Source organism: Brassica oleracea, chromosome C3 (assembly GCF_000695525.1).
Source record: "Brassica oleracea var. oleracea cultivar TO1000 chromosome C3, BOL, whole genome shotgun sequence".
Taxonomy (NCBI): Eukaryota; Viridiplantae; Streptophyta; class Magnoliopsida; order Brassicales; family Brassicaceae; genus Brassica; species Brassica oleracea.
In genome coordinates, this window is record NC_027750.1 from 7,133,691 (window position 1) to 7,152,732 (window position 19,042).

At 38.8% G+C, this 19,042-nt stretch overlaps 5 protein-coding genes across 5 annotated transcripts; 1 reads left to right on the plus strand and 4 right to left on the minus strand.

Annotated features, from left to right (window-relative positions):
* Window positions 1-703: 703 nt before the first annotated feature.
* LOC106333157 lies at window positions 704-2,458 on the minus strand. Its single transcript, XM_013771633.1, has 3 exons — window positions 2,244-2,458; window positions 1,131-1,331; window positions 704-1,043 (listed from the first exon to the last, which is right to left on the minus strand). Exons 1-3 carry the CDS (start codon window positions 2,247-2,249, stop codon window positions 999-1,001), a joined length of 252 nt encoding a protein of 83 aa, XP_013627087.1. The 5' UTR covers window positions 2,250-2,458; the 3' UTR covers window positions 704-998.
* A 1,743-nt stretch (window positions 2,459-4,201) lies between these two features.
* Window positions 4,202-11,267, minus strand: LOC106333154. Its single transcript, XM_013771629.1, has 9 exons — window positions 11,015-11,267; window positions 7,727-10,668; window positions 7,424-7,612; window positions 5,739-7,047; window positions 5,249-5,652; window positions 5,027-5,158; window positions 4,805-4,938; window positions 4,634-4,725; window positions 4,202-4,554 (listed from the first exon to the last, which is right to left on the minus strand). Exons 1-9 carry the CDS (start codon window positions 11,217-11,219, stop codon window positions 4,523-4,525), a joined length of 5,439 nt encoding a protein of 1,812 aa, XP_013627083.1. The 5' UTR covers window positions 11,220-11,267; the 3' UTR covers window positions 4,202-4,522.
* A 221-nt stretch (window positions 11,268-11,488) lies between these two features.
* Window positions 11,489-13,534, plus strand: LOC106331922 (nicotinamide/nicotinic acid mononucleotide adenylyltransferase). The gene is made up of 9 exons (XM_013770356.1): window positions 11,489-11,621; window positions 11,777-11,850; window positions 12,178-12,263; window positions 12,447-12,530; window positions 12,633-12,717; window positions 12,834-12,913; window positions 12,994-13,095; window positions 13,166-13,224; window positions 13,320-13,534. Exons 1-9 carry the CDS (start codon window positions 11,572-11,574, stop codon window positions 13,414-13,416), a joined length of 717 nt encoding a protein of 238 aa, XP_013625810.1. The 5' UTR covers window positions 11,489-11,571; the 3' UTR covers window positions 13,417-13,534.
* Window positions 13,501-14,267, minus strand: LOC106331923. The gene is made up of 2 exons (XM_013770357.1): window positions 14,048-14,267; window positions 13,501-13,973 (listed from the first exon to the last, which is right to left on the minus strand). Exons 1-2 carry the CDS (start codon window positions 14,176-14,178, stop codon window positions 13,646-13,648), a joined length of 459 nt encoding a protein of 152 aa, XP_013625811.1. The 5' UTR covers window positions 14,179-14,267; the 3' UTR covers window positions 13,501-13,645.
* A 742-nt stretch (window positions 14,268-15,009) lies between these two features.
* On the minus strand, window positions 15,010-18,436 carry LOC106331719 (NAD-dependent protein deacetylase SRT1). Its single transcript, XM_013770122.1, has 14 exons — window positions 18,237-18,436; window positions 17,772-17,801; window positions 17,574-17,666; window positions 17,366-17,485; window positions 17,193-17,293; window positions 17,009-17,117; window positions 16,809-16,888; window positions 16,614-16,692; window positions 16,415-16,468; window positions 16,174-16,270; window positions 16,000-16,082; window positions 15,841-15,908; window positions 15,665-15,767; window positions 15,010-15,585 (listed from the first exon to the last, which is right to left on the minus strand). The coding sequence occupies exons 1-14, from the start codon at window positions 18,333-18,335 to the stop codon at window positions 15,295-15,297; spliced, it is 1,407 nt and encodes a 468-aa protein (XP_013625576.1). The 5' UTR covers window positions 18,336-18,436; the 3' UTR covers window positions 15,010-15,294.
* Window positions 18,437-19,042: the final 606 nt, after the last annotated feature.

Below are 19,042 nucleotides of genomic sequence, written 5' to 3' on the forward strand. Positions count from 1 at the left end.
TAGTCCGAATTGGGGCCAAGTCCTCCTCCTCCAAGGATGATCATCTTGACAATGCTTTTGCTCTTTCTACTTTGGCCCCTACTTGGTGTTTGCATTTCACATTTTAATTGGAGATTTTATTTTATTTTTTTTAAACACCAATTGGAGAATATAAAATAATCCACCTCTCTTTGATAGTTTTGATCATCACAGAATAGTATGCGCCTATTTTCTTACACTTTGACCAAAAAGAAGCAAAACTCAAAGTTTATTGTGAATCCGATGGACTGAAAGCGAGATAAGAAGATCTTTACTAGTATAATATCTACATTTTACAAAACGTTGCACATTTTTTATTTAAGATCCAGAGGAGCACATAATTAAAGGTATCTAGTATCGATTAAGAGGCTTAGTTAGAATCCAACATAAAAGCCCCCGGTAAAGCTCATCAATATAACCAACTTCCTCCCATGTGTTTGGTGGATTCATCATGTTTGTGTTTTCTCCTGTATGCCATTGTGTAACAGAGCAGGCAGCAACTCAGAGCCACTTGAACAAAGGGGTTTTCAAATTTTTATTCAATGGAATTTTATATATTTTCGTGACGGAGAACATAAAATAATTTGTTTGATGTAATAAGAGGCAAACCAAAAGGAATAACACTACAACACAATAAATATTTTAATTTTTTTGTTGGTTCAACGGTGTAAATAAATTGATAAAATCAAGGAAAAAGACGCCAATAAATTTAAAAACCAAAAACGACCCATATGAGAAGCATTACATAATAGATACAGTGGCAACACGATTTTACAGCAATTTTTTTAAGAAGAACAAACAACTTCAAAGATGGAATCATAACCGTGATATGGCTCCAACTCATCTTAGGAACTTTTTTTCTGTTGTATGGGTACTTTCAAGAAAGACATTAAAACATAAAATAACATTGCTCTAGAATCTCTAAGCAATGCGACTTCTTTTTTCTTTGGGGCAGCAAGAAGAATCCATGTTTGTGTCTTTCAAGAGTCCACAGCTGGAGACTGCATGCAGCAGAGCCATTTTTTCTGAAACGCCAAAAGAGACAGTATTGTGTGACGATAGATGGAAAGAGAGTAGACAGAGAAGATAGAAAAGACGAAGAAGAAACTTACAGGCTGGGGTTTACTAGGATCTCCTCCTCCTCCTCCTCCTCCGGACTTAGCATGACCATCAGTGGATTTACCAGGTGAACCTGGTTTGCCACCGGTCTTTTTCTCATCCCTAGCTTTGTTGAATATGACTGTGAAGCCTTCAGCTGATGCTGGGTCGTTCACATCCCATTCACCAAACTTGGGCAAGGGACGACCTTTGTCCTGTTCATGTGGTGTGAACACACAAAATGGTGAAACCAAATACAGCAACAGTTCAATCTCAAACTCGAATGTGTAGCCCTCTTGTGTGCAAATTAGATGAGATAAGCTGTGTATTCACATGTTGTTAAGTGCATGATCTTTCGATAATCGATGCTTACTTAGCCTTTATCCTTTGTAAGCAAAGTGTCAGGTTTGAATAAAACACAAACCAAAAGCATCGCCAAGCAAATGTGAAAGCAGGAAAACATTCATACAATCAAGTACTATCAGGGAAAAAGGTTTGTACAATAGCCCAAACTAATCAACTTATCCATTTTCCTAGCAAACAGTATATAACACCACAAGTCAAAAAGATAGTACCAAAGCTAATCATAAGAGAAATTCAAAAGTTCCTATCCACCTTCTTATCCTTTTTGTTAGGTAAGAAGAAAATGAAGTTTGAAAACTAGTAGTGGAAACCAAATCTTTGTCTCTTAAATAAGCAAACAAACTCTCAAGACATAAAAGATCCTTTGCTTTTCTCTCTAAACACAATATTTGTATGCCTCTTCACTATCAAATGAATCAAGAACAATCTGTCCCTCCTAAACTTGTCTGTGTTCAAAACTTTTTATATCTTAAATCCAAAATCAGAACACCCTTAAAAGAGAGCTTTACAAGTTGAATCAAATCAAATTCAGGTTGAATAAAAGCCAAAGATCGAAACTTTAAAAGCTAAAAAAAACAGAGATCCAGGAAAACGATTAACCAGCAACAAGACAAATAGCTTATCAGAATCACAAACCGATTGCGACAAAAATTGTTCATCAGAATCACAACATCGAATTCGAAGGTTTATGCTCTAGCATACATCGGGAATCAACAAAAAAAAAAAAAAAAAGATCTTAATAAAGATTTGATTTTTGAACGTACCGACATGGGGGTCTGAAGAAAGGAGGAAGATTTAATCTCAAGAAATGGAGAAGAACGATTCGGAGAATAAGGAGATGAGAAGCCGCCCGAGAAAACCAAGGGGAAATTGAGAGAACACAATTGATCGCAGATGAGAGAGAAAGACAGACTTTTCCTATTTTTAATTTTTTCTCAATTAATTCCTTTTTTGCTTCTTCTCTTTTATTTGCATTCTCGGTGCGATGTCTGTAACGGTTTATATAAACGGAGTTAATCCCATCCGACCTGACGTCTTTTGGTTTATAAACGGATAGCTGAGCTGGCTAACGGCTGTTAATTGAGCGCATTCATGTTGGTTCGAACCGATGCAAAGCAAGTGACTTTGCTGGCTTTGTTTTGTCTTGTTTCATTATTTTCGATACTATTTTTAATAATAATTCTCATTACATTGATTTTTTCTTTCTCAAAATAATAAGCATTTGTTGACAAAAATATAATAATATAAGCATTTTGCTAAAGAACAAAAGAAATAATCAATTGGCTACCTTTTTATATTTCGAATATAATCACTTTTGAAAGATGTCTTAAACGGTGTTTTGTCAAAATCATGACACAAGTTAGGTGATCTTTGTAATTATAATTCATCTAGTGGCCTATTTGTTTAATGAAATATGAATACTTTTCCCTAACAATTCGCAAAACTATAATCTAAAACGTCATCAGCCGCCATCACTCATCATCTACCCAATATTACCAAACTATAATCTTAATCCACTAGCTGTTTTAGTTCTATTGTACATCTCTAGTTACATAAAGCTTATTATACAGATTTGGCAAATTTCATAATTATTTGTTCAGTAATAGTTGCCAGATGCATGTATTTCTTTAAAATTCCTGATGCGTGCTACCAATTTTTGTAAGCGCAAATTAGTATAAACGGAATAAAAATTTGTTAGAAGGCTAACAGACAATCTACACATTGACAATGCATATGAATAATAATATTTGTGTTACAGGCTCACGAGTGGTACTGCAGGATTCTGTCTGCATCAAGCAAGATCCATCAGACACCATCCCAACACAACAAACCAGTTTGTCTCCATTCTGACAATGTTTACATCAAAAGATTCCTCAAAAACATACAGAGAAGGACCTTTAGCATCTTCCATGGCTCTGCATTTCATTACCCATTTTCCCTATCTAATTAATCTGAATGAGTCCTGACTGATTTACAGGTGAAGTTAGCACATGAATTGCCAACACAGCTCCAGCTATTACTCAGAGTTTGTTCCTCTTCTCGCTCTGTCTCTGTAAAGAGAAAGAACAAACAAACAAAGATCTTTTAACGCAAGTGGAGTAAGACAGCAGTTGTGACACACCTGGAGTATACCGAAACTCAACTAATACAGATGTTTTTTGGTATGTTTTTTGAGTTGTATTTGTCAGAGAAAAGAGCCAGTGAAGACGACGCATCACTGTCTTACTTGTCATGTTCTGCATAATAGCACAAGTTCAGATACTTAAGCTTATGGAACTGGTTGGCACTCGCATCAAGAACTGCCAACGAAAACAAGAGAAAACAAAAGTATAAATATGATTGCATACTTAATTGCTAATCAGAGAAGCAAAGAAAGATAGTAAGATGCATACTGTGAATCAGACAAATTTGAAGGAGTCTTTTTAGCTGGTTCCCTTGTACATCCAGAGTTCATATGATTAAAGCTTGTTCTGATGTTATCCCTTCTTGTGACTTTACAAGGCGTTCAGCTTCTCCATGACCATTGTCAATGTTTTCTGTGAATTTTGAGACGAGCTCAAGGATGTTATGAATCCTCTTTAAATCTACTTCCCATTCTTTATCAACTTGGAACTAGGGTTTATATGTTGATCATGACATTAACATTCTGAAATAGGGTTTTATATGAATTCGAAAAACCTAATTGTTCAATATATAAACTCACTGAACCAAAGGGCCACAAGTTGTTATAAAAATCAAATGAAATTCAAGCGTTACATCCATTCACTAATCCTTACAAAAGCAAATATGATCATTTGCTACAATAGGTTAAGCACAAAGAGAGTGTATTCACAGACTTTGAAGCTGAAGCTACTAAGGAACTTGAAACACAATTTTACTGTCTCCATTCACTAATCCTAACAAAAGCAAATACGATCATTTGCTACAATAGGTTAAGCACAAAGAGAGTGTATTCACAGACTTTGAAGCTGAAGCTACTAAGGAACTTGAAACACAGTTTTACTGTCTCCGAGAATCTGAGTTTGGCTCCTCGTAGTTTATGCTACTGGCTTCGGAACTTTCGCGGCAAAAGAACTGCAAATATCGAAAAGAAACTATGGGTAAAACTATGAGAGTTGTCTTTATATGTTGACGTGTAGTCGAGAGATTTTACCTTTGGTTATACTGCGGAAGCGTTTTGCAGGGAAAGCAACATCGGGATCACGATTTTCTTGGGAAATGACGCTGAGAAGTACATTGCTCTTGCTGTATAAACAAAGACGCTTTAGTAGCTAATGAGAGCTGAACATATTAAAGAATGATAGAAGCAACTAAGAAACAAAACCTGGCCCAAGAAGGAACGAATTTGTGGTTTGACATGTCGTCATCGTCGTCTTCCTCTTCATCTTCGTCGTCTGAGCATTTGTATGGAGAGATGTCGTAGGACTCTTCAGACATTTTCCCTATGTTGCTTATCACCTATAAGCACAAGTATTGTTATGTATCTGAGATTGGTCTCATCTCTAAAGAACTCCAAGTCTCTATAGGATGAGAAAGAAACTCGTACCTTGAGATCATCCTCTCTCGAGGATCTTGATGCATTGGTATCATCGCTGGAATTACTCTTTGATCTTACTTCACGGATCCTAGCATTACCTTGTCCTTCTTTAAGTTCCTTCAATGCTTTTATCTTCGCATCCTGAAAATGTCACTTCCTTTTATTCAGCAAAACTCCTGCATCACATTAGTCAAACAAAGATCAAAACAAGAAGAGGGTTCTTAGTCTTACCATAGCCTTTCTTTTCAGTTCTTTTTCAGCTTGTAGTTTCTCATCAGCCTCTTTTTGTTGTCTCTGCATTTCTGCAACTCGCTGTCTTTTAGCTTCCTTCAGCTTCTTGTCTTCTTCCCTCTGCCTCTTTTTATCTGCCATTTCAAACTCTTTTCTCTTCCGCTCTTCTTCTTTCTTTTTCCTTTCCATCTCCTGCTTCCATGCAATTTCAGCTTCCTTTTTCTTTCGCTCTTCTTCTTTCTTTTTCCTCTCAATCTCTTGCTTTCTCAGGTTTTCTTGTTCCAGCCTTGCCCGCTCAACCTTCATAGCTTCTTTCTTCATCTTGCGTTCATTTTCTTTCTGTTCAGCAATCCTTCTTGAAGCCTCAGCTGCTTCTAGGGCCTTTACTTTGACATCCCTCTTGCCTAGAGGAAACATAGATAGGGTAAGTTCAGACAAATAAGTAATTCGAAATATCAAATGCTTTCTACTAGACTAAGAGATCTATTACCTGTAATGATTGCTGCAGCTGCTTTTTGCTGCTGCACAAGTGGAACGAACGAAGTGATGTTTGAGACAATGTTGTTGTGCCTAGGTTGTTTATCTGGTAATCGCGGCCCTACAGATGTCAAAGTCGAGTTGCAAGACAACTTAGTCTTACTGAACCTGCTACTAGGCGGTCTAACATTTCTTCCAGCGCCTGCTCCACCTTGATTCTCTTTACCTTTACTCGTGAATCTTCGGCTACCACCCATCTTCCTTTCTGGTTTACTTTTGACACTGTTGTTGCACGTAGCAGAAAAGCTAAATGCGGTATTGACAGAATCTAGGCTCTGTCTATCAACAGGGATCTTAGCGTTAGAGTCAGATGGAAGAAATTTCATAGTTTCTTCATCAACATCAGCAAAAGGCTTCTTTTCAGCAGAGGCATTCCCACTTTTGGAATCATCAGATACTTGACTGACAGCTTCTAATATCTCATCTTCTTTCTCATTCTCTTCAGCTATGCAAGGAAGGTCTGGAATTGAACTTCCTCGCTTCTCTGACCTCATAGGCTTTGGAGTGTTGGCGCATAGGTTTTCAGGCTCCTCATCCACGTTCTCATTCTCTTCGCTAATGCAAGGTAGGTCTGGTGTCTGAATGCCCTGCTTCTCTGAACTGGAAGACTTTTGCAAACTTCTATACCACAGCTTCCCATTTGGAGACGTAAGAAGGTTCCTAGCATCGGCAGATGAGCCAGCACCAGAAAAGGGCAGACAGCTAGTGTACAAATTTCCTGTATAGTCATTGTTAACCCCCAAGTTATCAAAGACAGAGCTACCCTCCAAATTCTGACTGAAAAACATGCCATCAAGGAGTTCAGTTGAAACGGACTGATCCAAATCCAGTTTCTCATTGAACTTGAATATTTTAGCTGGATCTAACGAGGGAGTGATCCTGCAAGCAGACTTGCGAATCTGCTCTATGATGGTTGCACTTTCTGCTGTAGTTCCTGGAAATTCGAAGCTGTCATGTTTTATCTTGTTTTTGGAACCGCTTTGACTTTCATCATCCGTTTGGACTATAAAGCCCTCCAAAACAGGGGGGCTTCCATCGTCTGCGCCTGTCAAACCCAAGGGTGACAAACAAGGAGAACAATCTGAACTACGTACAACGCCACTAGCAAATGGGTGAGATGTTTCTCCAGCAAATGGCAGAAAGTCCATATTTTCTGTTTTAAGTCCCTGATTTGGAGCAATAAGACTCCTGTCTACACTCTGTTCTGGTCTGAAGGAAAGCGAGGCAGGACTCATCAATCCAGCTTCCTTGAATAAGTAATCCTGTAAATATCCGTTTTGAGTTAATGTTATGCAAACTCTCAGCTTAATATTTGTGTCGTTTATTATTGGCAATGGAGTCATACCAACAAAGACATGCAAATACGAGCACAGAAGAGCTGATAATATTGAATAGGAGGATTTCAGATTTTTGCCGATAATTTCTATGGTTAATAGCTTTATATACACATATGCAGCTTGTGAGGTGCTTGATTCTACGACACTTAAGTCTAGATTGAGATATTCAGGTGAAGAATAACTGTCTATTTCCTTTAGAGTAGGTAATGATATAGTTCTAAACTGCCTACAGTTATTTTCAAGAGAGAAATGCTACTAATTACAAGACAAACTTAAGAAGAATGAGAAATACAGCACATACCTCTCCAAATCGTAACTCAGCTGACGATGCAGATCCAATCATCTTTTGTAACTCAACTTCATAGTGATCTGAAGATGCAGATCCAATTATCTTTTGTAACTCTACATCGTATTGATTGAGGTTGTGACCTGCGGCTTCCTCACTATGATGTACTGTTTCCCTAACAGAATCTGAGTCGAGAATGTCTCCCTGCAATATATAAAAACCATGATTCAAAAAGCATTTTAGTTACATTTGGAAGCACGAACTAGTTTAAAACTCTCATATAATGAACTATCCTAAGACATAGAAAAGAACATTCACCACTGGGTTTGACGAAGGCTCTCTACTAGTTACTTTGTACAGGGTTTTTCTCCGCTTATTCTGCAGTTGTGAACCCTCCATAAGGGAGCTAGAGCAGAAAAGATCCTGTATAGAGCCCTCTAGACCATGAGATTCACCTGTTTCTGTGCATGCTATATTTCTATTAAACTGGGGAACACCTTTGTCCGAGGATATTCCAAGTTGAGGTCTCTTTTTCAATGCATCTATCTGACCAGAGGATGTATTTGACTCTGGAGGTTCATTTTCTCCCCCTCTTAAGCCAGTATGGCTTGCAGGTGATTCCGTTTCTGATAGCATTTCTTTCTCTAAGCCATTATGATCTTCAGTGTCGTTCATTTCGTTGTCTGCCGAAAGATTTACCTCAGAATCAGTGAGAGATGGAACATCTGACACCCTTGCGGCAGATTCTGGTGCTAGGGCCTTCTCCATTGTAGATTTTTCTCGACTATTCATTGGAATGTCATCGAAGCTGCGTTCTCCAGTATCATCAAAACAGTGTGATTCAGGCTTCATAAAGTCAGGGAGATCATGCGTTCTCAGTGATGCGTTTCCTGCTCTAACTTTAAGCTGTTCCTCAGTTGATTTACGATCAGAGTCAATAGAAAGATCCTTATATTCATTTGCTGATTTCTCTTCAGTTGCTAAGCTTCTTGGCCTACTTAATATCCCATGGCACTGGTTACTCCCTGCTTTGGTCAATGAACCCTGTGACTGCTCTTCCTTGGACACACAACCAGTATCCCATTTTTTAGAATGGTCAGTCATGTCTTCTGGGGTACCACTTTCTTGAAGAATAGATTCAACCACCACTTGCTCAACTACCGTGATGTCAATTTGGCTTAAACTTCTAGATTTTGAGATACCGCTAACTTCAGTTGATTCCCCAGCCTTATCTTCGTCCATTAATAAAGCTTCACCAGTATCAGTAACGGGCTTCAACAATACACTTTCATCGTCTGATTGCATTACTGAGTGTCTCCACTGCAGTTCAGCTGAAGAGGAATCAACAAAGCCCAAAAGCTCGGTCTTGGGTATAGAGTTTTCAATTGCACTCGCAAGTGTCATCTCATCTGTGGATACGCCAGATTGGCTGATCCTTCCAGCACTTGAACATATGTTAGTGTCAACACATTCACCCTTTCCTTTTAATTGATTGCCCCTGGTGATATCTTCGACTGCTAAACCTTCAACATCAATAGTCGAGGGAATCATTGACTCCTTTACACATTCACCCTTTTCTTTTGATTGATCATTGCTGGCCATGTCTTCATTTACTAATCTTTCAACATCAATAGAAGAGGGAATGAGCGATTCCTTTACTTCTCGGCCTTGCAGTAATGAAACTGAATGTCTTGGTTCCACGTCAACTGAAGAAGACTCAAGAGAGCCTGAATGCTCGGTCTTAGATCTAATTCCTCCAGAATTACCACCTTCAACATCGACTATAGAGGGAACCAGTGACTCTTTTACACCTTCACCCTTTTCTTTTGCTTGATCTTCGCTGGTAACATTTACAACTACCAAACCTTCAACATCAATAGTCGAGGGAATCAGTGACTCCTTTGCATCTCCACCTTGCAGTGATGAAATCGAATGTCTTGGCTCCAGGTCAACTGAAGAAGACTTAACAGAGCCTGAATGCCCAGTCTTGGATTTATTCCTCCGTGCATTGCTGCTGGATCTTGTTTTAATTTCAGACTGAAAGAGTCTCGTTCCAGCATCTTTCAGCCTAGAATCTTCATTAGTGAGAAGTATTACCTGGGGTAATTCTACTCCATTATCTGCCCTGTGAGAGGGATCTGAATTTCTTGACGAAATGCTACCCGAAACAGAGTTGTTAGACTTTTGATGTTCCCTCTTGGATCTATCATGGCTTGAGCTTTTAGATCTTGTACCTCCATCGAGATAAGCTGTTTCATTGCAACTTCTGCTGTGGGGATCATCCATTTGCTCATCTATTTTAACAGGCACTTCATCAATTGTCTCAGTGGTCTGTAATACATCCATTTCATTCACATGACCAGACTCACTTAGAGATTTTGGTACAATAGAAGCAGAAGTATCTCCACTGGTAGCTCTTTGCAAAGGAACCACTTTCTGATGTGGGGTTGAAGACTCTGTAGATAAGCTAAACTTAATACACTGATCCCCTCCCTTACCTTGAGAATTGCTGTCCTCTACTTCATCGGGACAACCTTCATCATTCCCATCATGCTCAAATAAATTTATTTCCCTAACACTGTCGGACCTTAACGAAGCAATCTCAGGGCCTATATTTCCACCTGGAGAAGGTTTGAGGTCATTTCTATAGTTTGAACGGCTTCTGGAAGTTTTGGCACTACTCCGACGCTTGAAATCTTTTTGACGTGACTTCGATCTCTGAATCTTATCAAGCGGTACTGGTAGTCCAGGGTCAAAGCAAGTGTCTGGTTCAGTTTCATCTTGACAGTATCCAAGAGATGACGGTTTCCGCTCACAACCAGTAGTTGAGACACTTTTAGGAACCATTTTCCCTTGGCTACGTCCAGGAGATGCAGCACCAAGGCTATTTTCAACTCTCTGATTCTGACTGTGTCCACGAGACGGACAGCTTTGATTCTCTCTGCAACCGCTTGAGACACCTTCTGGCAATGGTTCCTCCTCATGGACATCTCTAGGAAATGCAGTACCATCATCATGTTCGTGCGAATGATCTGAAACGCGTCTGACTAAGTTGTGTGAGAGGTGGTGGTGTTGTTCTTCTTCAAACAACTGCTCTTCCAAGGTGTTGTTCACCACTGATGTCAGGTCTTGTCTTCCTACACTGTCAGCTAGAAAACTGACGGGCGGCTGATACGGAAAGAGACGTCCGCTAGGACAAATGAAGGAAGGTCTTGATTGAGGAAAGAGGAGTCCAGAGATGATCTCCTCCTTATTCAACTCTGTACACATAAGAACAAACATCAAAATAAGAACAGCGAACAGAAACTCTTCCCTTCAACCGTCACTGAAACACATATATAACCGATGGAAATTGATACTAGTTTCAACCAGATAATGCTTTGAGTATATTCAACATCAAATAATGCTTAGGAACCCCAACACCGTTTATTATCATTGAATCCTACCTATCACAGTATTTCAACATCAAATTACGCTAATAAGCTTCAATCCTTTTCGATTTTGAAGTACCAAAACAACTTCGCAGCATCAATCCCACACTAACCAGTACTAAAAACAATGAAATTGACATTGCTGGAGAGAAATTGAGCAGGAAGGAAGTACTACCGGAAGTTTCGGAAGGTATAGACGGAGGCCAGAGCCACGACGGAGGGGAGACTCCGGCGAGTAGGCACTTGGAGGCTAAATGGTGGTCGAAGAGATCTACTTGTTGCTTGACCTGCTCGACGATTCGCCTCTTCCTCTCGAAGATCTGAACGAAAAGATTCTGCATATTTACATTCGCCGTCGGGTTCTCTCTGCCGGAAAACATCGCCGACGACCTAGCCCTCGAGATCGAGTGAGAGACCACTAGCGCGGATTCGAATTTCAAAATTTTGGGGATAATGATTCCATTTCCCCCTTTAAAAGATTATTTTTAACCACAACGAAAAAATAAAAATACTAATGCGAAACGGTGCGTTTTAACTCAAGTAAAACGTCGTCGTATATGTAAGACGACACCGTTTTGGATCTATCCTTTTTTTTTTTTTTTTTTTTTTTTTTTTTTTTTTTTTTTTTTTTTTTGTTCAAAAATCGATCTATTCTTTATTCATCGTTGTCTTCTACTCGCCGGAGTGATCGTTACAGGCTATAAGATTCATTCGATCAACATATCAGTTCTAATGGATGTCTCTCTACCAGTGGATAAACTAACTATCGGATCACAATCTAAGTAAATTTCAAAGCTTTTTTATTGATTTCACCCTCCCTTTTTTGTCATTTCAATTTTCTCTCAGTTAAAATTAACTGATCCATTTAGTTACTAGCTTATGTTGATGAAATTGTCACCAAATTCACTGTAAATTTCGATCGTTTTGTCTGTAACAGGGATAAAACTTGTGTAGTGCTTGTGGCAACTGGGAGTTTCAATCCTCCTACGTTCATGCATTTACGCATGTTTGGTGAGTTCTTACAAGAACAGCTCTAGAGAGTTCAAATTTTAGCAATGAGTTTCAAATTTTAGCAATGTGAAAATTCGAACATTTGTTAGGCATTATGAACAGTGGTTTCACTGGGACACTGTTTATTAGTTTAAAGTAGGTTAGATTATTATGCCCTTGTTCTGTACCTGTTCAGTGAAACAATCCTACATTATCTGACTGTGTTTGTTCTATTAGCTTTGTGGTTTAGAGGCTTCTGGAAATATTCATGTTGATGCTTGTCTGGTCGAATGATCTTTCTGCGACCGTTTCTCCTTTGAACTGATAAGTTATTTGTTTCGTGTTTAGAGCTGGCGAGAGATGCATTACAATCTGAGGGATTTCATGTTCTTGGAGGCTATATGTCTCCTGTAAATGATGCATACAAGAAGGAGGTATGATTTTGGCAAACTTTAGAATCTTAGCTTCTTTCAATTATGACTCATGGTTTTTTCTAAAGTAATGCTAATTAACAAGTTACGTTTGATGGAGCGTGGAGCTAATAACTTCTCTTTTAACTCCCAAGGTTCTTCTGTTTACGGTTAAATCTCCTCTAACCTTTCATCAGGATTGTGTAGGGACTTTTATCTGCAGAGCATCTTTTAGAGATGTGTAATCTAGCCTGCAAAAGCTCCGACTTCATAATGGTTGATCCGTGGGAGGTACTCTATCTTTCCCTCTCTCGCCCTCAAAAGCTTTTGATAAGTTCTTTTAGAGAAACAAAGCGTTGTGTCCTTACAAAGCCGTGAAAGCTTATTCTACAGGCATCCCAAGACAGCTACCAACGGAGTTTGGTGGTTTTATCAAGGGTCAAGACTTTCCTTACAAACAATCGCCTTGTACCCAAGGGTAAGATAAACCGCAAGAATATCATCCTATATGGTCTTTAGTTACATTTTTGGGTAATTGCTAGTTACTAAGCAACTTTCAAGCTAAAATCTATAGTGTGTGGTTTCTAATGCTAGAATCTCTCAAAGTCATGCTACTATGTGGCTCGGATCTATTGGAATCTTTCTGCTCTCCCGGTGTTTGGATCCCTGAACAGGTAAAACCAAGGCAGTATAACCAAAGCAGCATGTTTTATCGATTCTATATGCTTCATTATCAACATTGTGTGTTTTGAAGGTAAGGAGTATTTGTAAAGACTATGGGATTGTCTGCATCCGTAGAGAAGGACAAGATGTTGAAAACATGATCTTTGGTGACAGAGTCTTATACGAAACCCGTGTAAGTATTACCAAGTTTCTTGTTTCGCTGTATCAATCAGTCAAATGATATAATACGGTTTCCTTTGCAGGATAACATCAGAATCGTCAACAACTTTGTTCCTAACCAGATTAGCTCAAGTAGATTAAGGTAGTGTGATGTTTATATATCCTCTTCAAGAACATTCCATTTCACCCAAAATAAAAAAAATTGGCTTCTCTTGCTCATATCTCATCTTCTTACAGGCAATGCATTTCGCGAGGGTTATCGGTTAAGTACTTGACTGAAGATGGAGTGATAGATTACATCAGACAACACCAGCTTTACACTGAGGTCACATGACAAAAGCTGAGAGGATTATTTACTTCACCAGATCAGTATTATTACTACACAAACCATTCAAATAATGTGATAAAACAGATGTAATCATATTAAATTTTTCTCATTAGATTCATTTGAGTTCAAGATTAACAAGAATGAATACGTATCCACCAAGGCAACACCACAATAACACACCAAGCAACAAGTACAACAAAGTGACTCTACTAATCTTTTGATCTGATTCTCAAGGTTAGTCACAAGCCACGTTAGCAGCGGCGAACTTCTGTGCTTGCCGGCGAGCAGCCGGCTCGGAGATCATGGCCTGAATGAGCATAGTCTTCACCTCCCAAGGCGCATAAGAAAAGCTTCTTCTCGCGTAAGAGTTGAGCAGAGCAGCGATCCCCTGCTTCAGCAACGCACCGTACGCATTCCCTTCCTCGTCGTTCCTAGACGTCGATTCCACCAGCGTCAGATCAGATCTCCAACGCTCTTTGGCCACCATCACTCCGAACATTTTCTCCACCGTCGATCTCTCGGGCACCATCCTCGGCCATGCCTCCCTCCTGCTGCTCCAATACCTGCAAACACGTACCAACCGAGATGTCAGAAAAGTAGTCTTTTTACCGGAGGGAAAAGGGTTTTGATTAGTTACTGCGGCGTGCATCGTCCTTTGTGTCTTGTGTAGAAGAAACCAGACCTCGTCGCTGATGAATCTCCGGCGAAGAGGCAGAGGAAGCAGAAGGCGACTAGAACGAGTCGACTAGGTGAGCAATGTGAGTCCATTGATAGACGAAAGAAAACAGCATTGATCACCCAACTCTTTTGTGTCTTCGACTTCTTTATTACCACAGAATCTGAGCTTGCTTGAGAGATTGGGTCTGGTTTTGTCTGTTGCTGCCTCGGGAAAAGAGACTGACGTTGAACATTGACAATGTTACCCCTGGATTTCAAATTAAAGGAGACATCCCTCGGCGAATAACAGGGAGATAAACGTCATTATAAAAAGTGCACATGACATGAACCATGGAGGTATCTAAAAATACATTTAGTTGATATTTCGGTCATGTGCATGTCGTCAGTCATCACGTGACTTGCTCTCGCTAGCTAGTACAGTCATTGATCAACTAACTTGAGACTATCTTTGAAGTAACTGTGTTTTGTTTTGTTTTTCTTGTGTTGATGTCTGAATGATCTTTGTAATCGTTGTTTAAGTTAACATCCGTTTGTTATGGTTCAGTTGATAGAGAGAGTAAGCATGTTTCAAGATGTTGTTTCCATGAGTGATTGTTGCTTACAATCATCTTCAGGAATAAGGAAGAGAAAGACAAACCAAATGAACAAGATCTCATACAAAACTAAGAAAGGTAAATCCTAATTATGCATCTTAGGCCATCTGCATTGGCCAGTCTCTTACCAAAATTTCTTACTAGTTATATTACTATTTAATTAAAAAGTTTGTAAAAAAAAAGGTTCAAATGTGAAATCCATAAGACGTTTTTATTAAATACTTAAATATTATTAATACAGTTGTAGAGAGATTGGTGAAAAACTCACCAATGCGGATGCCCTTAGGTGACTTGCTAAAGTTTTGAGAATTCTTTTATAATATCTACAACACACAAAAAAAGGGGCAATTTCTAGATTATCTTGTAACTTTGGTAATAATTTACATCCGAACAAATCGAATGCATTATACATTCAAAGTTACAATAGCTACTTAAACAAAGTTTAGCCTAAAACCCTGGCTAATTCCGGTTTAAGAGAACCGAGTGTGGGTAAAAAGCACACAAAATTCACTCAGCCCTTAAAACGCTGATTAACTTCCATATTCCCAATAATTCCTATTAGACTTAGAGGTTGTTTATATACAAAAGAAGAGAGCTCTCTTTGTTCTTCTTCCTATGCCCTCGGTTTTCGTTTCCCGGTTCTAGAACGTTTACGAGACGTTGTTCCAGATCCTTCCATCTTCCACCTGAGGTCACCATTAGCAAGCACAGATTGTTGACAATGGAACGTCCTGAGATTGGTCACAGTCGCATACACAATGGTTTCACTTCTCGGCTCAGAAACAAATCTTCTCTCGACCACACCGCTTTGCCCGCAGCTAGATTCTTCAACCGCTTTCTCTCTCAGGCTTTGCAGCACAGCCTCCTTGTCAATAGTCTCCTCCTCATGCTCTTCCGTTGAAACCTACACAAGTTATTCGAAAAATGCTGATAAATCAAAATATAACAAAGAGCTTTATCGAATAGTATGTGTCTTAACTAACCTCATATTTGAAGGGAATGGTAATTTTGGTGGAGAGACAGTCACAACCCTCACTGTAGTTGATTTTCAAGAATATGTCAAATGTCTCGGTTTCCGTTGTTCTCCTGTATGAAAGAAGACATGTTATAAATGAGACATAAGACAAGAAAATGGACTCTGAAGAAAGGTGTTTGTTACCTTTTTATGATAAACGGCTGCTCATCGAGAACTGCATCTTTGAAGTTATGGTTGTCCGAGAAGGAGACCTGGTTCACAAATGAAACGAATCAGAAACGCTCACACTATACCATTTTGGTTTTGGTTTAGGAGATAATAGTTAGTTTTCTATATGTTTACCTCAACTGATCCAATGAATGGTAGCTGAGAAGTTAATCCATGAACACTTGCAACACGAAGTGTCCAGTTAATGTACCTTTCATCTGTAAACAGAAATGAAAACTATGTGAAGTGAAAATTATGAAAACGAGTTAGAGAGTAAGATTCAGGATCAAATTTTGGTAGCTGTTAGACCTCTGCTTAAGGATTGGTTTAGTATTATCTGGAAAAGATCTATTCTGACATATGGAGGAATCTGCATGTTGAGAGTTTCCATGACCCCTGCAACCACCTGCACATCAAAAGAATAATGAAGGGAAAAAAGATCAATAAAACAAACTTTGAGCACAGTTTTGAGGGTAATCTACTATACTTCCCTTAGGTTTTGGCTACAATTTTAGAAAATATCTATACATATAAAGAGGTGAAATCTTACCTTATCAACAAAACCGTGAATCACTACGTCTGCTTTCTTGTCCTTTGGGGTTTTCTGTAATGACGAATATAATTAGTCTAAAGTTTCAGATGAAACACTACACAGTCCTCCATATACATTCCAAAGACAATATCAAGGCTTATAGTGAACACTGTCCAGAGAACCCATCATGCAAATGAAGAAAAGAAAGATGATTTACCTGAAGATTAACAATCACAATCTTGCCTCCACCCCTGAGACACTTGAGAGGCAAGTTGCAAGCTGGGGTTATCTGCAAACTGCAAAAAGAAGTAAGGCTCATAAAGCAAGCAAAACACAGGATAATCAAGATTAGGGTGTTTAGTTACTTGGCTAAATGATCTAAACATGAGAGTTCTTATGAGTCATTAATTACCTGGTACCCAAACAGAGTACAAGATCAGCAATTTTGCAATGTTTCTCTGCAGGATCAATCTCTTTTGGAGGCAAAGCATCCTGCCATAAAAGGAAAGAAGCTTAACAGACAAATAAAGATTGATTTTTTAGCTTTTTAAATGTCTTAGACTACAAGGTTAAAGACAAAGCGTTTGTATTAGAAGGGAAAAGAGAACTCACCTCCCAATCTAAGACCGTATCTTTGAGTTTAGCACCACACTTTGCATTAGAGCATTTTCTCGAGGTCTCTTTTAATCCAATAGTTTCCACCTCGAAATCACGCAGGTACCTTCAGACAAAGGTCAGAAAGGCTGTTACCATCTGTGGTCCAGTGACACTGTAAGAACACAAATTTTTGTCTTACTCAGCTCCACATGATGGGCACATCTCCATAAAAGAGTCTCCATGCAGTTCAGAGAGCTTCTCTCTTGGTATCCCAGATCGAAGATGCAAGCCATCCACATTCTAACAATTTTATGAAAACAAGATCCTTTCAGTTATCAGTCATTAAGTAAAGACGAAAGAAGAAGGATCTACCTGACTGATGACAAATTTTAAAATGCCAGCTCTTTCCAATTCAACCAAAGCCATATGGGTCATGCTCGGCATTGCACGATGAAACGGCAGAGATGCTTTTGGTAGATCTTTGCCCTCGCGCTGAAAACCAATGAACATGAATCACAAAGTGTAAGTTACTAGAGAGATGATACTTCTAAGCAATGATGGTGAATAAAACATAACTGACCTGCAATGTCCAAATGCCTTTGGGGCCCCTGAAATCAGGTATACCACAAGAAGTTGAGATGCCTGCACCTGTAAACACCACTAGATGCTTACTCTGCAAACATTAAACCACCTTCTTGAATATACTTAAGAGACAACAAAGAGAAACATGCAAAAAGCAACCAATAGTAGTATGAAAGAGGAGTCCATAGATCCAAACCTTTTGAATCATCTTAGCAAGTTCTTCGATCTGCAAACAAAATCATACAGTAAATAACCAAATTTAAAGCTAAAATCTAGCAACCATATCCTATATCACATCCCAAACTATTAATGCAAATTCTCCATACAAATCTTGTTTCAGAAAAAAACATATCTAACATAATCAATAAACACAAATCAGCCACATTATACCCTAATTCATCTTAACATGCTTGTTCTTACCCAATTTCAATTCTTCAATTAAATTAATGCAAGTCCACAAAAAAAAAAAAACATGTACCCTAAAACCCAAACTATAGCCATGAAATCATTAACAAACTCTTCAATAACCCTCACGAAGACGAAGATAAAAGCGTAAATCAAAGACTAGGACAGAAAGGAACAAACTGTTCCGAAACCAAAAATCTAGGGTTGCTAGAACGATCAATCATCGTATTAAACCCAGGAGGAGGACTGGAGAGACCTTGCATTGCAGAACATGAGATGGGTCGAAGAACTCAGCCATGCCCACTTGACCAACATCTTCGATGAAAGATAGTTTCTCTGCGTAACCTAAAGACATTTGAGATTTTCCTTACAAAAAAAAGATCTTCTCTTTTTCTCTCGTACGACAAGAACACCTTCGCTTCCCTGTCTGCCTCTCCCATGTAATTAAAAAAAGCAGAGGGGATCTCTCTTAAAGACTTGGACTGTGTGTTTTAGGAGAATAAATATTTCATTAAAAAGAAACAAATTATTAATACGGAATATTTTTATAGGTCAATTGACTCAATTCTCAATATACCTTATTTTATTTTATTTGATTTCTTTCTTAATATATTCGTTTTCCTCATAAGATTCCAAAAATATCGGACTTTAACTCGAAATGCCCCTCCCTCTCCGTTAGAAATGCTGAATTCACCCTGTAATAAAAAAGAATATATTTTTTATTTTTTTTTAAATATAAAATCGGGTAAAACGTGGTTAAAGACGCTAGGGACCTTAATGAAACCAACTTATTACCGACCCAACCAAACAACCAAACTGAACTGGATCCTATTCTCTAAACGAAGCGTTTTGTCTCTCTCCCTCTCCACCTAAATCTAAATCCCGTCTCGTTCCTCTCCGGCTTCTCTCTTGCGATTGCGACGAAACCCTAGCCTCCGTGCATTGTGGCTTTCGTCGTCGTCCTCCTTCGTCTAAATCAAGAATCCATTAATCTCTCCGTAGACGTCCTCTCTCCCTCTTATTTCTCGGGTCTCAACTCTCTAGAATCGAGAACCGCTTCGT

Excerpts from the sequence above, each read along its gene's own strand:
- LOC106331923 (XM_013770357.1), bottom strand. The coding sequence starts at position 14,178 with ATGGACTCACATTGCTCACCTAGTCGACTCGTTCTAGTCGCCTTCTGC. Across the intron at positions 13,974-14,047 it reads AAAGGACGATGCACGCCGCA|GTATTGGAGCAGCAGGAGGG; the intron begins GTAACTAATCAA and ends ACGTGTTTGCAG.
- LOC106333157 (XM_013771633.1), bottom strand. Across the intron at positions 1,044-1,130 it reads ATCCTAGTAAACCCCAGCCT|AAAAAATGGCTCTGCTGCAT; the intron begins GTAAGTTTCTTC and ends TTGGCGTTTCAG.
- LOC106333154 (XM_013771629.1), bottom strand. The coding sequence starts at position 11,219 with ATGTTTTCCGGCAGAGAGAACCCGACGGCGAATGTAAATATGCAGAAT. Across the intron at positions 5,653-5,738 it reads AGCTGCAGCAATCATTACAG|GCAAGAGGGATGTCAAAGTA; the intron begins GTAATAGATCTC and ends TGTTTCCTCTAG. Across the intron at positions 5,159-5,248 it reads AACTGAAAAGAAAGGCTATG|GATGCGAAGATAAAAGCATT; the intron begins GTAAGACTAAGA and ends TGACATTTTCAG.
- LOC106331719 (XM_013770122.1), bottom strand. The coding sequence starts at position 18,335 with ATGTCTTTAGGTTACGCAGAGAAACTATCTTTCATCGAAGATGTTGGT. Across the intron at positions 16,889-17,008 it reads ATACGGTCTTAGATTGGGAG|GATGCTTTGCCTCCAAAAGA; the intron begins GTGAGTTCTCTT and ends CTTTTATGGCAG. Across the intron at positions 15,586-15,664 it reads CCATTCCCTTCAAATATGAG|GTTTCAACGGAAGAGCATGA; the intron begins GTTAGTTAAGAC and ends TAACTTGTGTAG.
- LOC106331922 (XM_013770356.1), top strand. The coding sequence starts at position 11,572 with ATGGATGTCTCTCTACCAGTGGATAAACTAACTATCGGATCACAATCT. Across the intron at positions 11,622-11,776 it reads ACTATCGGATCACAATCTAA|GGATAAAACTTGTGTAGTGC; the intron begins GTAAATTTCAAA and ends TGTCTGTAACAG. Across the intron at positions 12,718-12,833 it reads CAATCGCCTTGTACCCAAGG|AATCTCTCAAAGTCATGCTA; the intron begins GTAAGATAAACC and ends TTCTAATGCTAG.